The sequence below is a fragment of the Drosophila takahashii genome, chromosome 2L (assembly GCF_030179915.1).
Source record: "Drosophila takahashii strain IR98-3 E-12201 chromosome 2L, DtakHiC1v2, whole genome shotgun sequence".
Classification (NCBI taxonomy): domain Eukaryota; kingdom Metazoa; phylum Arthropoda; class Insecta; order Diptera; family Drosophilidae; genus Drosophila; species Drosophila takahashii.
This window is the reverse complement of record NC_091678.1, coordinates 9,672,010-9,690,645: the sequence shown is the minus strand read 5'-3', so window position 1 is coordinate 9,690,645 and position 18,636 is coordinate 9,672,010. Positions and strand designations below refer to the sequence as shown.

General features: G+C 39.7%; 1 protein-coding gene across 1 annotated transcript; it reads right to left on the bottom strand.

Moving 5' to 3' along the window:
* Window positions 1-2,109: 2,109 nt before the first annotated feature.
* Window positions 2,110-2,688, bottom strand: LOC108055382 (uncharacterized). Its single transcript, XM_017138699.3, is given in 5 exon segments — window positions 2,110-2,116; window positions 2,216-2,247; window positions 2,249-2,416; window positions 2,418-2,445; window positions 2,502-2,688. Coding segments are annotated over 5 exon segments (381 nt in total). The 5' UTR covers window positions 2,648-2,688.
* Window positions 2,689-18,636: the final 15,948 nt, after the last annotated feature.

Here is an 18,636-nt window from a genome sequence, read left to right as displayed (position 1 = left end):
AAAATTTCGAAATTCGGCAACTTTTAACGCACCCGCATGCATTTCAACTTGCGTCAAATTGTTGCAAATAAAACGCAACCCCAATGGCTTCCAGTTCCGTGTAACCCCCATCCGAATCCCCCATTCGAATCCCTCCGACACCCAGCGTTTGAATCAGCTCGTAATTTCTTTAATAGTTGTTCATCATTGGCGGGGATCCAAAAAGAGGGAAGTGGTGCAAGTGGTGGGTAAGTGGGTGGTGTGTGTGCGCTAAGTGGTTGTTAGCATGCATTCTGCATGGCGGGTGTGGCCCAGGTAAAAATACTTGTGTTAATTTATATGCCCCCACCAGACAGCCGTTTGCATTTGCCCCCAAAACTCGCCGTCTATGAGGATCTATCTATGTGAGCGTTGCAGCAGATTGCGTTTGCTTGTTAAGCGCAGATTTGTCAATTAGGCTGACGTTAACTGGTACATAAAACGCCGCGAAAGCGGAACTTTTGATGGGACCACCGAAAACGACAAAAAAAGAAAACACGTCTGCTTCCGAGTAGGGTTACCCATCAAACGAAATTATCACAAGCATATAATGGAAATGGATTAGGAAAATTGGCTGTGAAAATGTAAAAATATTGAGGTACCAAAAGTTGAAAAGCTTTTTGAGTTCACAACATTTTTTTATATTTAATGGGATTTAAACCTAGAATTTCTGCTAAAAATAAATCAAACTGCATTTTACACACACAAAAAATGAAAATGGATTTGGAAAATTGGTAGTAAAATGTAAAAATATTGAGCCGGCAAAGGGTGACTGCCAACACAATTAATTTCAATCAGAATTAATTTTATTATTTGTTGATTGGCTTTAAATATATTCAAATGTATTTTGAAAATAAAATTTAAAGAACTTTAGGTCCTTATTTTGGCCAAAGGCTTTTCAAACACACTGAGTCTAATGCGGATTCTATAGTACCATTGATTACGCGGCGTATGCGCCGACAATGAGAACGATGTACAATATATTTCCAGGGTAAAGAGAACCGGTGATTCTGGAACTTTTGGGGGGCAGGCTGCCAAATCCGATTTGTTGTTTGGCGGGCATCTAATCAACCAAATTTAGTGTCATTTCAGCGCAGCGTGTGCGTGCGACATGTAAAGAAGCATTTTTGCAAGTATCAATGACAGACAGGACGCTGCGGGTGTCATCAATTTGCGTTTGTTCCGCCCCCTTTGCCGTCCTCGGTCCCTTTTTGCCACTGATTTGCGCTGATTTTGCAGCCGCTACCAGGACACATAGATGCACTTGCCAAAATGGATTCTTAGCAGGATGGAAAGTTTCATCTTATTTTTATTTTAATGAACCAACTTTTAAAAAATGGTGTGTATTAAAATGGTTGGATTTGAAAATAAAATAAAAACCAAGATCTTTTTTCAATTTTCAAAATAGACTTACTAATATCTATCTTAATATTTACGGAATTTTGCCAAGTGCACAAGGAAAAAACCATCAAATCCATCAACGGGTTGAAATTGCAACATTCAACAAAGAGCTCCCTGGCAAAAAAAAATGGGAAAAGCGAAGCCAAAGGACAACATGCTGATGCTTCAATGCTGATGGTGGGGTGCCAGGAGAGGGCGGGATGCTGATGACGCTGCCACCCGTCGAGGCTGCGTGACACGAATCCCAGGCCAAGGCGTGTCCAAAGTAGATGCCGCTTAAAAATTTAAATTGTATTTGCGGGCGCAGGGAGGCCATGATTCGGCAGGTGGTGCACACTAAATCATAGCAAAAATGTGCCGAGATCCAGTGTTCAATACCCTCTAGGAATGCCATCAGGTGTGAGGTATGTGAGACCTTTTTGAATTTCAATTAGGGCTGCAATGCCATGTCCATATAATAGTGTGAAAGGAAATTTTTGGTTAACTTTTTTGGCGCCCAACGTGGGGCGTACGAATCTTAACGTATGAATCCTAATTATATTATTTGCTGAATTCTTTAAGAATATTCATTCTGTTTTAGTAGTGAATGTAATTAACCTTTTTTCCCTTTAAGTTTGTTTTGCAAACTACTTTTAACTTCAGAAAAACCGAACCTTTCAATATTTTATAAGATTTTGAGCTGGGTCTTTCTTATCCGCTGCAAACGATACCCAGAGACTAATCCACTCTCCAGCTATCAGTGGCATCCCAACTGCTAGCCCGCACCCCAAAAAAAAAAAAAAGAAAAACCACCCACCACCCCTTAACCTTAACGAGCCACAAGCGACACTCTCATACCGCCTTTGGTTCTCATGTAAAAAATTGCACATAAAAATTGCAAAAGCCTTTGCGTTTTCCTTGGCCGCCGGATGGTGGTTTTGGGTGGTTGCTTGCCGTATACTGTCTGAAATTCAATCGTAGATTCCGGTTTCGGGGCTAGAAGACGAGGGGTGGGAGATGGAAGCCACCCGGGCACGGGCACACCTGCTGATGAGTAAATCTTAAGTGCAATAAAGAAGGAGACGCAACAAAATCCAAAGTACGTGCAGCTGAACCCGGCCGGAGAGCCCGGAGAACATGGCTAACCCGGAGGATATTCCCGGAACCTGAACCGGGCTGAACTGGGCGTACACTTACTTAGTGGGATTTCGGTCGTGTTCAAAGTTTGCCATTCTTTTAAGTAGTACATACGTATATGTACAGCGAACGGAATATATAGGGTTTTTTTTGTTTTGCTCCACTTTAACGTTAAATCGTAAATTTTGCAAAAATGAAAACTTTGAAGCGCCTACGTGACGCACTGAAGTAGATTTTATTCCCCCCTGCCCAGGTACGAAAGTAGTTCGTCGGATTCCGGGCGCAAAAGTTACGCAAAACTCGGTGGCAAGTGTTAAGTGCGTTTGGGTTTAGCCAGCCAGGAGAGACTTCCCAGTTCTAGCCCTAGCCCACCCACGGTATTTTCCCATTTTCCACCCACGCTGAACAGCTAGTTAGGAGAAAAGCCTTTGCCGCAGCTGAAGTTTCTGAGTTGGCAAGAAAATTGCAAAGCTATTGCAGGGAAGAAGTTGCCATAACAATGACCTGGAGGAGTTTCGCAAATGTTTAAAAGGTTTTGGACCCCACGATTCGACCGAGACGAGAGCAAAGGTCAAACGGCTTTCGCGAACTTTGGCTTGAAAATTCAATTGGTTGAAATTATAAGTGGAATAATTTTGTTTATTTATTTTTGATCTTATCTGAAAATATATATCTCTTTTACCGTAACTTATGTAATAATATTTGAGCCTATTTTTAAAAATTTGCAATATAAATAATAGCTAATATGTACTTTATTTAATATTATTATTCTAGTCGTTTTAACAGTATTTTTATCGTATTCCTTACCTTTTGTCAAGAAAGAATCTCATCATAATATATTTACCTCAGTTTTGATAAATGGGTCACTTCGTCTCCCTCCTTAAACAGTGTCTTTGATTTGCATAAATAAGACATTATTCACGGCACTATTTCCATCTCCCACATCTCTCTTTGAGATTTATCATCAGAGATTCCGCATGCGACATGTGGACCCCGAACCAGACCAGTCGTAAAATAAAGCACATTCAGTATTAAATATTTACCTACTCCCCGCTCGCATCTCTCTTTTATGTGGATTGTTAAATTTTCAAATTAAATTCCGGATATTAACGGATCCAGTTCTGACCCCGGACATAATGCTGCGAGTCTAACAAAAGCATTTTTGCATATTTACTTAAATAAAATCATTTTAACGATTTACGGCGCAAAATTTCATGCATTTCGTGTCTCGGTCTTTATGGGTGTTTGCATATGTGCGTGTGTGTGGCATGTGTGAGCTTAAGTCAGGATGCGTATGTGTGTGTTGGAGAGCATGAAAGGCCCTTGACCAAGTAACCATAAAGCATGAAGCATGCTGCAAATAAGTAAGGCTAGACAGCCTTATGGCCAGGGAGGCGGTGGTGGAGAACCTCTTAGGGGTACGGGTACAGGGCCTCGCTGGTCAGGATATTCCGAGAGCTATATACGGACCCAAAGCCTCGTCCTCGTCCTAGTCCACTTCTCGGCCTTCCATGTTTCGAGCTTCATGTTTCGTTACGTTTGCGTTTTGAGTGGGCGGCGATTCGGCGGAGAGCGATAGAGATAGAGCGACTAGGGGGCGGCGGGCCAAGGCAGGTCGGGGATGTCGCTCGTAGCAGGAAACATGAAATTTTAATAATGTTTATAATGCCAAAAGGATTTGTTAGTCGACGTCGACGTCGTGCACACTGAACTGCATATGCACACATGAGAGGGCGGTCTCAAGAGTTTACAGAAATTGTTCAGCTTTTTTTCACTTTCAAAAAAATGTATTAAATTAAATCGTGATCAAAATCGTAACTTTTATACAAAATGCGATTGGTTTCTTTACTTATTTATTTTTTGAAAATGATCAGTTTATGCTTATTAAGTTATGGATTAAAAATAATCCAAAATGGGAATTAAAAATGTAGTTATTATTACAAATTAGGACTTTTTTTCCATTTCTAATTTAAAATATTAATATAAAGGAATATTTTACCGATCTACCCTCGCCAACACACAAGTGTGCCATGCATGTGGGTGTGCAGGGTGTGTTTACTTGAACGTACATTGCCATTAAGCGTGGTCGCCGCTGCCCCCTCCATATTCACATCCACATCCACATCCACATCCAAGTCGATGGCCTAAAGAGGCAGCAATGACATATTGCGCTGCACAAATCCGCAAACAAACTTTATATGAGTGCCGAAGGATAAGAACAAACAAGCTGCGCTTGCAGCGTCATTGACATATATTCGTATCTGGCCTTATATATCTCTATGTATCTCGAGCGGTGGTCAAAGTCCAACGATGATGAAAATGATGATGACGAGTCGAGTTGTCAAAAGTCGGTCCAGTACGATTCGGTTTTCGATGGCTCAACCTGTTCGCCTGTGATGGACTAAGCAAACATCAAAGCCTCTTGTCGAAATGTCCGCTTCAGAGTTCCTCGATGTCCACGCTTTGTTGCACACTCAGAAAAATAATCGAGGTGAATACCTAACATTGCAATACCTAATATGCCAACATCATAAAAACTTTTTTTAATAGAATACTATACCATTTTTTCTAAAAATAATGTGGAAGCTTTTGGAAAAATGTTATGAATAAAACAAAATTTTCTTTAGTGCACTTATATCACCGAATGTCCTTCACTGAGTCAACAGCCAAAGATGACGACCACCCGCCTACCGGTTGGGTTCTGTTTTCCCAGCACTTCCACTTCCACTTTTGATATTGAAAGCGACGCGGAGATGTTGGTCAATGAACCGCATGATTTTAATACTGACCTGGCCGGAATATTTGACCGTGTTATTAACTCCCGAGCTGTCCGGTGATATCGAAATATTATTAAAGCCTCGATGGGCACAGGAAAAGGGATGCAAATATTCCAACGACCCCACCTTTCTGTTGTCTCGTGCTTATTGAAATTTCGTTTTACGACATTCGATATTAAATTTAATTAGGCAATTGCCTGGAAAGCACATGGGTGGATATCCTAAACAATGTTTGTGTGGGGCTCTTCGTTTTGTAATCCAAAGGATATAACAAACACAAAGATACAGCATCTTTTATGGGCTTAAAGGGTGTTGGGGAAACAAAAATATCTTCATTTCATCAGACAGAAAGGGTGTTACCAAAGTTTTAAAGGATGTGAGTATATGAGAGATATAAAATTAGAGAGATATACAATAAAATAAATTTATTTTTACAGAGCATCCCCGAATATTTTAATTTCCTTATAACTACTAATTAAAATTTAGGACTATGGCTTATTTTATTGCAAATATAATAATTGGAATTTTTGCACCATCTGTTTGTTTAAAACCTTTACAAATATTGTGTATAAAAAAATAGAGTTCTTTAAATTCGACTTGTACGTAAGCCATGGTATCCTGCAACTTCTATTTGCTCCCATAAATTTTCGGGTTTATCTTTTTATCGGCTGAGTCGAAAGCTTTAAAGTGCTGCCTTGGCATTGGCAAAGCCTCCCTCCCTATCCCAAATCCCATTCATATTTTGCAGCTTTTCACTGCCTCTCGCCGCTTGCGAATCCCATGCCATCCCATTTGCGAGCCAGGGCCAAAACAAAGCAATTTCCTATCTATCAGATTAAACTATAAATTTTATAAAGTTGACTGCATATTCACGGCAATCGAAACGTAACGAATTTAAATGGCCAAACAACGAGGAGCAGAGCGACAGAAAGTCAAGAGGCCAAAAGGACATCGAGGGGTGTGGGGCAATCGAAATGAAGCCCGAAGCGATTTCGAAAACTCAATGGCTTGAATTTTATGAGTTTTGGCGCTCGACGCCGGCATCCAGTTCTCAAATCTCCGGACTCCCCGAGTCCGATTCCGCTTCCTACCCAATTTTTGGTTATTAGTTTTTCTCCAGAAGGTTGTGCTGGCTGGCTTTCCTCTTTTTTCATCAGTGCACTGGAAAATTAAAGTTATATTTTCGTTTACAAATGAATCAAAAAATTAAATAAAGTGAATTTTGAACAAGTAATATATATTCAATGTTAAGTTAATCAGTAATATATATGGGTAATACTTTGAATATAAATAAAGTTATAAAGTTATTATATTTTTTGATGTTATTCAATGTTAAGTTAATCAATAAATTTAAAGTATACGTTTTGTTTTAGTTATCTGTTTTAAAACATTTTTAAATTTTCCAAAGAAATGTTGATGTTCTCTCAGTGGAGGTTTTCATTTTTCCCTTGCCTTGCCTTTTTTGCCTGGCTTGTTGTGTTTGCTCTTGTGGCCATGCCGCGACATTATCGACTCTCGGGGACTTAATGCCGCGAGCTCTTCATTTTGTGTGTGATATTTGGGGAACCCGGGCCCCCAGAAGGGTGGCACGTGCCCGGGCAATAACCATAACCCGGGTCAGCTAGCGATTCCGCTTTCTTATTTTTTGCTCTGCCCTTAAACAACGCTACTAATTATCTCCCAAAAAAGGAGGAAAAAACTCATTTCCTCGGCAGAGTTTTGGTTCGCTTTACCATTAAGAAAAGTTCTAAATTTATTGTTGTTGTTCTGGATATTGTTTTCATTTTTGGCAAATTATTGCCGGTCCCTTTCAAAAATATCCCATTCCCTCCCCCCAGCATCCCGTTTAATAAAATCGAAGTAATGTTTTTCCCCATCGCTTTTCCCTTTTCTCACAAGAAGGGGATGCCCCGCGCTTTGATTAGCGAAATTAGCGACAGACGCGAATTGTCGAGGGTTGAGGGAAGGTTTTCGGGGTCCGGGTGTCTTTTCCGCTGAAAGAGGATTTGGGGATGTTATTTCGGGGGGTGGATTTGTCCCCAAAACTTGAGCGTTGAGTTAATTAGCAAAATTGTAGCAGCAGATAGCAACCGAAGAGAAGTTTTTAAAGCAATTTACAAGCGTAAATTGTAACTTTTTGACTTTTGTCTATGCTTGGGATGGGGCGGGCGTATGGTATGTGAGAAGTCTTAGAGATGGAAGCATGATTTATTCGGATAGAGTTTGCTAAGTGGTAGTAGAGTTTAATGGGAAACAGTTTGTTTGAAAGATTATATATATTTCTTGTATAAAAAAGACAAACTATCTTTTTAAATATCAAATCATAATGGGAAACAGTTTGTTTGTCTAGAAAGACAAACTCTCTTTTTAAATATCATATCATAAGAAATTATACAACTGTTTTGGCCCACATTTAAAACTTTGATCCAAATTATTATTGAAATCAGTAGAAATCAGTAGAACTCAGTTACCTATAGAACTGAGAAACATAACAAAAAATGGTAATATATAGCCTTTTTTCAATTTTAAATGGAGGAAGAAACTTCGATTCTACAATCAACTAAAGTTTAGTTCTTTTCTTTATTTAAAACATATTTTATTTGAAGTTCACAAAAAGAATTAATTTTAAATGCATTTCCCGCTTCACAATATTCCCCATCGCTAATGGCTCTAAACTGAGGGCGGTGGGCGTGGCGCTGACTGGAAGCAAGACTCTTGTAATTTGTATATGATAAGTCATTGAGCTGCCGACTAAGCGAGGGGCGGTTAAAGGGTTCGAGTTCGGTGGCCGGGGGCGGCCGCGGGGCTTGGATCGCTGGCTATTAATTTGAGCTTAGTTCTGCGGCGCTCGACAACAAAGTCAGATGAAAGCCGGCAAATTAAAGTTAAACTTGCGACGCCAGCCACGCCCACTCAATTATGCAGCGCACACAAATGCCCGTTTATCTGCGAGTGTGTGCGAGTGTTTGCTTTGTTGTTAAATATTTCGTTTCCGCCGGCACAAGTCGAGCTCTATGTTCGCCCGCTTGGTATGCAAAACGAGGCGCTGCCAGTGTCAGGACTTCAGGACTTCTCGTCCTGCGTTGGCAATAGTTGCCGCAGCCCAGGAGCAAACTGCACAGCAGCAGCAGGAGCAGAAGGAGCAGGAGCTATCCGCATTACACACAAGTGTCGGGGCATAAGTTGTTCCTGTGCTGCTGCCTCTGCTTCTGCAACTGGTTCCTCTTTCCTGGCACGCACACTTGCCAAAGTCGAAAATTCAATTTCCTGTTTTTCGTGTTTGTATGTGAGCAAACCCATTTTTTCAGAGACCCATTCCAAGCGGGACACTCAGAAAAAAAAGTTAGAATTTTTTTTAAATATTCTAGAATTTTCAAACTAAATTCCATATTTTGGTAAAAAGTCACTATAAGAAACCTTTATTTCAATGTTAATTTGCAATTTTGAAAACCGTTTACCAGACATTTTATTCCAGTTTTCCTTACCTCATAGCTATCTTTATATTTCAATGGAATTTTTTCGGTAAGTGTACTGCTACCCTTTCCTTTGCTCCTTCTGCTTTCTTGTTGTGTGCTGGTTTGCCTGGCGTTTTGCATTTTGCATTGTATTAGACGTGCATTTTGCATGCCCAGCGTGAAGTGTGTACCGTGTGAGAAGTCGAGGGGTAAAAATGGGAGCGAAGGGACACCGAGGAGCCCAAAGGAGCCAAGATCTGCGTCTGCTTCTGCTGCAGCTCCTTTTCTCCGCGGGGGCACACACACGCGAACCACTTCCGGCCTTTGGGCCATATGCGTGCCGAAGCCACCGCCCTCTTTCCAGCCCCCACCCTTAGCCCACTTTCGGCCCCATTCCGTTCGTAGCCCCGCAAGTGTTGGCAACGTTTGCCAAAACAATTGTTAGCCCTTGACGCAAAAGCCAAAAGCGACCAGCAGGCGTCGCAGCTCTTTTCAATGCAATTTTTGTATTAGAAATTCATTTCCACAGCAAACAAAGCGGGGGCGGCGGCAGAAGAGAGGGCGTGGCAGCAGCTGGTGGCTGGATGTCCTGGCAAGCGGATGCATTGCCATCAGCACGTCTGGCAAACGCAAAGACTTGTCCTCGGAGTGCAAAGAGTTGTCGTGGATTTGAAATTTACTCATGTCATCCATAACAGGAAGCGAGGGGAGGCTGACAAAGTCTCGAACACCCAGCGAAGTATTTATTTTAATTTCGCCAACATTAGTACAAGAACTAGACTCGTTGACTCTTGGTGGTAAACAAAGATTCTCAGATTAAATGGTGTTTGGATGGGAAGTTGTTTTACGGAAAAGAGTCTATCGTTTACTTGTACAATTTTGTAGTATGGTTAAATATAAATAAAAGGCTCAATGTAATTAAAAAAGCTATATAAGTACAGATATAAAATCTAATAAATAGTCAATCCAAGAATCAGTGTATCTACTTGCCTTCATAAGTCTTCATCTAATAAATGCCCTAAATGCCGAGCATGTTTATTTGCAATTAAAATCAATTTGTCTATATGGATTTGTGACATTTACTTGGCCATGCCAGTCAGGTATTGGCGAAGTGGAATTCCCCCAGAACACATGAAATAAGCGCACTCGTGCTTAAAGTTGCTGGAGTTTACCTCTATTATTTTTTCTTTTGCAATATTGGAAGACGCCGCAGGACAGGTAACTAAGGCAGTAAATGACAGTAAATGATTGAACTGGCCCGCCCCGGCCAGTGACAAAGTAAGACCGCTTACGTGACCCAGGACCTCGGGAGCCCAGTCCTCCGCCAGCCAGGATCCCCACATGATTTCAAATTCCATGCAGGTAAAAATTCTGGCGCTGAAGATTGCAGCCAAAAGCCAGAGACGGAGTCAAAGCCATGAAAAAGTGGGAAAGCAATTCAGATTACTGCAAGAGGGACACCGGAGCTGCAATGAATTGAGCTGTGAAAGCAGGAATGCACTAAGAAAAATAAAATGAAATGTATCTTTCGGCATTTATCTATACATTTTAATATAATCACCATTCGTCCATTAAATATTAATTTAAATATCCCAAGTTTCGTGTAATTTTGTTATGCATGGTTACACTAATACTTGCTTTTTATTAGTTGTGGTAAGGTAACACTGCTTAGAGCCTAACCTTAGCGAAAATAAAGCTTTATCATTGGAATTCAAAGTGCAAAGGACTTAAGACTTAGGTAGCAGTCAATATATTATGATATATTTCTTAATAAAATACAATCACATTAAAACACACTTCTTGTATTGTTTTCTTTGTGTGTAAAATATGAAATATAACTGCGGCAAGTTCGGAAGCGGAGCTCGAGAACAATGCAAGGAGGAGCAGGGCACGTGCCAGGTCCAGGATTTGGCCCCAAACCAACAAACGAACCATTCATCATCATCATCATCATCTTCGGGCTCAGCCTCGCAGCGTGATCATCCTCATCGAAGGGATAGCCATTAGCTGGTTGCTGGATTCTGAAATCCAAAATCTGGACACTTTATGCTGCATTCTCCTGCAATTGCAGTCGGGAGTTAAAATTCACGCTCGAAATCCTTCGCCATTGTTCGCGGCTGGCAATCTATAATACAGCTCTAATACGTGACGGCAATTTGGTTGTCATTATTTGGTGTGCCAAGTGCAACGGAGATTTCAGCGTTCCCCAGTAATCAATGAAATTGTCACATAATTGTGAGACAGCAATAACCGGAGAGTAGGAAAATGGGTAGAAAAGAGCGTTTTCACAGCGAGTTAATTCTATGATTTCTAACAATGCCAAGGAAATTGTGTTGTGCAAAGTGACTTGAAAGCTTTCAATTGTCAGTAGCAGGCGCAGGAAGAGGGTGGAGAAAACTATAAACGATATAGGCATTAGCTCGCTTTGTTAGATTTTAGTTGAAATTTCTATGGAACTTTATAAAGGGTGCAAGGAGGTTAATTAATTGAAGATAATTGCGATTCAATTAATACTGTAATGACTATGTCGTCGTTATCATATTAGAAGCTACCCTAAAGCCTTACAAAACTGATTGGTTTTCAGAAAAGTCTTGTATTTAGCATACAAGAAAAATACCTTCTTAGCCTATAATACAAAGTTCGACCCTTAGTTTATCTTTTTGCGGCGTGGCCAATTTTCAACAAGCAAAGTTATATATCAAACCGCAAATTGGGCCTCGTAAATCCTACTAAAATGACAAAACAATATAAATATTTTTCGGCCACTAACATCGACACCCTCGCAGGCAATTTCTGGACCAAAATAAGTTTGAGTTTTATGGTCCTATATCCCATACCGAAAGCGAAGGGGGAGATATACTCGCATATAAGGAAATAAGGTACAATGTCCATTCCATTCCTACGCATATTAATATGTCAGAAATTTTTGCATGCGCTGCACAAACAAAACGTATAAATTCATGAGCAACCAAAACGATTTAGTTAGGCCGCTAAATTGCCTAAATTCGATGAGCGAACGGAGAAAACAGAGCGGGAAAAAATTGGAAAATCAAGCCGAGTGCAAATACTTTGGCCTGCGGTTGGAAATGGAAAACCCCAGGACCACAACAAATATTTTTGCCAAACGCACACTCCCGCACACATAAATAAAATAAAAGGGCGCCAAGCCGAAGGCATAAAAATTTCATCGATTTCCGGTTAAAGGCAAATATTGTAACCATAAATATGAGCTGACTATAAATATCGGGGGAGGTGGAGGGTTAAATATGTATGCAACGTGCGTGAGGGTTAACCGTGGAAAAGGGGGCGTGGGGCGTGGCACTTTCACGCCAATGTGGCGATAATGCGATTGCTTTCGGCTTTGGCTTTGGTGCGCGCGATTACATTTCGATTTGATTTCGATTTGCTCTGGCATCGCCAACGACATCAGCATCGCTTCGATTCGACATTTTTATTTTATTTTCATTTGTTCGCTGCCAGCAGAGACAAAATTTAAATTGTTTTTGCCATCGGCTGAAAACAAATTCTAAATAAAGTGGGACGTGACAAACGAATGTTTCCCCCAATCCGATTGCAACGAATCGAAGTTGAGCTGCATGGAGTATTTCTTTTAACTTTATTAAACAGAAAGTCAAGAATTTAACACAAAAATACACTTTTTATTGAAATGTTGTATTTTATACTTTACTAATGTAAAAATAAAAGAATTAGTGTAATCGTTTTAAGTTTGTGGTAATATTTAATAAAGAAATTATATTAAGAAATAGTTTATAAATAACCTAAAATATTTATTAAAGCACTTAAGTAAATGTAAAAATTTTAAAATTTGTCGCAGCTTTGAAATCCTCAAATAAATAAAAAATAATAAGCATTATTTTAAATATTTCCTAAAATATATTAGAGCACTTGAGTAAGGGATGTGTATATTATAGGCTATACAAAAAACATTCCAGCCTATCTATTTACTTAAAGCCCGCACTTTTTGGCACGCATATTTGTTTACCACTTTGCTGTGCAACAATAGCTGTGAGTTTTCATGCAATTTTTAGACTTTTAAGCAAATTGCAGAAGCAGAAACCAAATCAGAGCCCGAATCCGAATCGGAATGAGAACCCAGAACAGTTGGCGGCTGTGGCTGCCAGGCAACCGAACCACACCAATCCAAACCAATACGGCTAAGTGCCCGGGAGGCAATCTCATCGCCGTAGTCGCATGCGGATTTATATTTATGCCCCGCACTGTTGGTAAACAACAATTTGCCATTCGGGCATCAACAAAGCCTCTGCGGGGGCTGCGCTGGATGGAATTAAATTTTTGGCCAACAAAAAACGTGTAAATAAATAAAAATAAATGCATTGTCGATGCAGCATCAAAGCAATATTATTTTTGGAATTCTTTGGTAATTTTCTCTTTTTGATTGGAACTGTCAAGTCTTGATCCTGAATGGATTTGCGGCTTATAGAGTGGCGAGAAATATAAATGTGTGTATAATCCTTTTCGACTGATTGAAAAATATATGTTTTAATAGTTAGCTTTTATTTTCATTAATAACACCTGGCTAATTAATTCTGTTGCTTCGTGTAAAACAATACCCTAAAGCAAATTCACAAATAAACAAACGCTTAATCTACATCTAAAGCAAAAGCTCTGCAAGACCGTGGACCCCAAGGGTCTTTTAATTAAGTATACGCCGAGTTGTTTGCAGTCTCAACTGGAAACTCTTAAGGGCCGGTTTCTCGAGTGCCGGCTAACATTTCTCGAACAGATAAAGTCCCTGCTAAGGCATTTTGGCTTTCTCGAGCATAAATGTGAGAGCTAACTTTGACAGGGACTCGGAGTCCCTGTTAAGCGTTTTCGACTCGATAGAATGACAGCTGATTTCCCAAAGCCAACAGCACTCTGTAATTGTTTCTCGTTCAGATAAATTAAAGCAGTCGAGAAAGCGGTTTGCTTTTACGAACAGTTTATCTGGTATTTAAGTTTTTCGAACAGATAGCTATCAGGGACTTTGACAGGGACTCGAGAAACCGGCCCTAAATCAAAGCCAATCGCTTCGTAAGCCGCGCTACATATGCAAATAAATTCAGCCCATTAAATAGCGTATTTGTTTATTTTTTTAATAACTAACGTTTAATGAGCCCCCTATCTCTCCATATTTCATCCGCAGAAACTTACTGAAGCCGCAAAAACCAGCGAGGGACTAAAACTGATTAAAATGAATGACGTTAAGCGGCGAGCACATTTTAATTATTTAATGCTAATTAATATGTTTTGTAAAACCACAAAAGCAGCGGCAACAACAACAACATCAACTGTAGTACTACTATCCAACAGCAGCAGCTTGCTATTAACATTTCATAATGAGTTTTGCATTTAATTTTGTCAAAGCGTGCTAAGCTCTGTTGACAGGCGTGCGAGACGTGTGAGTGTGGCCCCCAAATACATGTGGCGAACTATTGAGACAGACTGTAATTAATTTGTTTGTTGACTTGGCAACCATACTGAGGGATTGAAGGAATGGGTGGTATGGGTAGTATGGGTGATACGGCGCACTCGAGTGTGCGTGTGTGAGTAATTTGCGGGCTGCTCGTCAACTTTCCTTTGCATATCTCACAGCTGTCAGAGACCGAAAAGTGTTGGCTTTGTTTTTGATATTTTTGTGCGACAGAAAGACTTGAGACAGAATATTTTCCATGGAATCTTCAGGAAAATGTAATGGTTTTTAGTGTTCCGCGAAGCGGAAAGGCCCTTAGCATAATATTTTTTGGGAGTAAAGGGGGAAAAACCAAGGCCTTAATATGAAATTTGTATCTAATCTAAAATATATAGAGAAATATTATTTTCACCCAACTTAACACATGTTTAAAGAACGAAATAGAGGTCAATATTTTTCACTCAAACAATTATTGAACATAAAAACTTTGACTGACCAAGCTTCTATCACTATAAAAGTTTAGACGAAAAACTTTTCAGGAACGTATTTTATTCCCCTGCCGACTCGTTTCCATATCCCTCTGCTCCCCCTGCTGATTTATGCTGCACATTAATATTTTAATGTCTTCATTGCCCAGGCCTAGGCAGCAAAAAATAAACAAAAAGCAAATGCCTCTGTCGCCGGCTGAGAGTCCCCAGCAATCCATTAAACGTTATCAGCCAGTGACACAGTCCTGGCTCATTTCAAAAGTCCTTTCCCCCTCCTTCAACGTCGAGTGGAAAAACAGCCCCCCGGGTGACTGTTTACGCACATTTGTCTTGTGTTTGCGGAGGAAAAGCGGGGAAAACTTTTTGAAGGCTATGGCCGAACTAGAACTACACGGAGGAGCGGAGCAGATACACAGAGACAGATAGTGGAAGGACTAGGCGAAGGTTTTTCCTGCCGCCCTTGGCGAAATTCAATTATAGCAAATCGTATGCAAATGAGTTTGGGGCCTGCAAAAGTTAAACAGCAAAAAGTGGGAGACCGTTTCGGTTCCAGTTCCCCTCGAAACGTTTTCAATTTCCAAATTGCATTTCCTTTGCTGGCTCTTGACTGCATGGCTGGCATCCTTTCGGATTTGCCGGCTTTTTGTTGCACTCGCACTGCTTAACTGCATTAAGCATCACACCTACACGTGTTATCCTCCGGCTCCTCCTGCTGTCAAAGTCATTATTCATTTTTCACTTTGTTATTTCGCAACGTGTGCAGAATTCGCTTTACGTTTCTAATTTCATTTTTTTGGCTCTTTTTCCTCATCTGGGGAAAACACGAAAATATTTTTGCTAGCGTAGTTTTTTAATTAGTTGGTTGCCTTTGCTGGCTGTTTCTCAAATTATTCACACACGGAAAATATATATTTCATTATACGTAGGTGGCATTTGCAGGCGCATTTTAACATATAGTTGCAACTTTTATTGCGGATTAGTCGCTAATTAGTTTTCGATGTTAAAGTTGTTCTCAAAGTATTTAATGTGAAGTATAGAAGGTAAATCGCTTTGGATTAGATTATATATATAATATTTCATTCAGAGAAAATAAAATATTTTCTTTTACGGGATTATTAATATTACTATTAAAAATATTTAAAATATTTATACAATATTATTATTTTAAACAATATTTTCTTTCTTATAACTTCAATTTTATCTAAAAGCACTCATAAGCTTGAAAGATTTCTAACCATTGATGCAAAAATAATCCCCCGAACCATTCATCCATTACGTGTTTCGTCCTTCACAATTCCCCTCATAATTGTCGAAATATCGAGCACATTGTCAGCGCATTTTTCAATCCCCCCTTTTTTACCCAATTAAATGTAGCTTAAATTTTTCCCTCCAAAAACAGGAAAGCCCTTAAAACGCGCACACAGAAACTCGTTCATGTGGCCCTCGAATTGCCAGCCAACTGCACAATTTTTCAATCAACTAAAAATGTTTAGAATGGCTTATATTCATTCGCCAACCGATCGAACCATACTGTGCGCACTATTCGCTCCCCTTGAAAATGTGTGCCACTGATTGTGTGTGCCGCAGTTGCAAAAATGCCATAAAATAAAAGATGTCAAAAAAAGCGAGGCAGGGAAACTACGAAATGCAGAACAAAAGTGGGCTAGAAAGAAGGAATAAAGGAGGGAGTGAAAAATAGGAGGAATCAAAAAAGGTACACAGGAAATAAATTTAAAAATAATTTGAAATCGATTTTATTCAGTTTAAATATTCATTAATTCTTATGTTTTTGTTTTTGAATAATGAATAATATAATGAATGCATATTTTAATTTTAGATAAAAGTCTTCTAGATAAAAGAATTTACATAAATGCATCCGCTTGGGATAAACATGAAAGAAAATGTCAACTATAATTCTTTGATTATAATCAATTAATAAGTATTAATTAAGAATAAACTATATTTTATTATATTTTCGAATTTTTCAATATTTTTTCGATCAATTAAACAATGTTAAATTATTTTGTGTTTTTGTTATGAAATGTTATGAGTTAATCTTTAGATCACTTTTAGTTTATTAATGACTTCTCCCGGATAAAGAAAACTTTTTCTTTGTGTAGGTGGGGAAAGAGACCGAGACAGTCTAGGGGGCCCATGAAATTGCCATTTCCAATTAACGCCATTGCAAAAATAGTTAAATGTTCACAGGACGATGGAGCAAAAATAACAACCCGTCCTGGCCGAAAACAACAGCAAAGGAAGGGCTAAGGAGGGAATTCGAGGAGGGGCCACTCGGCCATGGTGACAGTGACCACCGGTGGCTGCCATTGGAACTCCTGTTAGTGGACCCATTCTGGGCTACAACTCCCGTTTTCATTTCCATTACCATTCCCATTCGCAGCACCTGTTCCCCTTCCCTTCGCACACAGATGCCAATTTTTGGCATTGGCTTACTGGCGAATTTTTCGCAGCTATTGCTGCTGCAGTTAGCGGTATGTGCAACTAACTCTATTAACGAACCGGAAACGGAAATACACACCCACACAGAGGGAGAATGGGTCACGGAAAAATTCGGCGGCGTTGCCAATGACACATTGCGTGGCCTGCAGACACATGTTGTAAATTTCCATGTCCATTGAGTTTGCTTTCCCAATTTTTCAAATATTTTCTTTACCCGGAAATTATTGCAAACTTTCATGGGACTTCCTGGTTTTTTTGTAACAATCTGTTTTGCAACCCAAAAAAAATGTTTCAAGACTGAAATAATATTATTTATAAGGTGTAATTAAATATACAGCAATTATTGCCGATTCAAAATAGTTTTATTCTTAATATACACCAATAAACATATTTTGTAGAATAAATAAAAATACTTAATCCCTTTGATTAACGTGAAACCTATTTAAAATTGATTATTTTGTTCGTACTTTTTTGAGTACGGCTCTCTTTTAGCTATGGGCGTCAGTATTTTTCTGAAATGTTTTTCGGATGGAAAACCACAGCTAAAATAAAAGTAAAAACTGCCAGTTTATTTTGTAGGCCCCGAAACGTTGTCATGTTGACCGAATTTTCCGCGGCCGTGTGTTGATAACGCTTGACCATCCTTAAATGTCCGTTCCACGTACTCCTCCACCTCCCAAAAAAAAAAAACAGAAATCCCTCGGCAATATTTGCACGTTTCTATTGTGCGCGTTGGAACTGCGTTTAAACTGCGACTCGATTTTTATCGATTTAATCAAGCGACGACTGCTGCTGTTGCCTCTGAAGGTGGGCGGTGCTCCTCTCCCATAGACGAATATACGTTTTTTTGTTGTTGCTCACCCGGGGGATACTAAAAAACGAGAAGCAAAGAAAAGATTGGGGGGGGCGGACAGAGAACGCCAGCGATTTCCATACGTAATTGCACTGTAATTGACAATTTATTGTGTCAATCGCAATCGAGGCGCAATGCCGCATCGCATCCAGCGCTCTGCCAGCGGTGTGTGCCACGTTTAATTAACAAGGCGACAACGATGCCAACGGTTAATGGGTGGTGTGGCTGCGGGTGGTTCTGCCGTGGGTGCAGCTGTGGGTGGTGCGAGCAGCCGGCGAGGGAAATTTAATCTGTTTTTTAAAACGAGCTGGATAAGTTGAGGCAATCAAGTGGAAAATCAGCAGTAACGCGCCAAATACAAACGGCTCCTGATCGGCTGCAATCAGGTGGGAAATATATAAGCGGGGTGGTGAGAAGGGGGTTTAAATGGAATTAGAGGACTAAAACGTTGTGTTTGCTAGCTTAAAATCTTGGTTTTTGGATGGTAAGTAACTTATAAAGAAACGGAAACTCGACTGTAATAGGATAACAACATTTGGGTTCTTAAGTTATGATTTCTAGTACTAATATTTATGGGTTTTTAATATTTATACCGATAAAATCCTAAATAAAAAAGTTCAGTTTTGCTATTTAA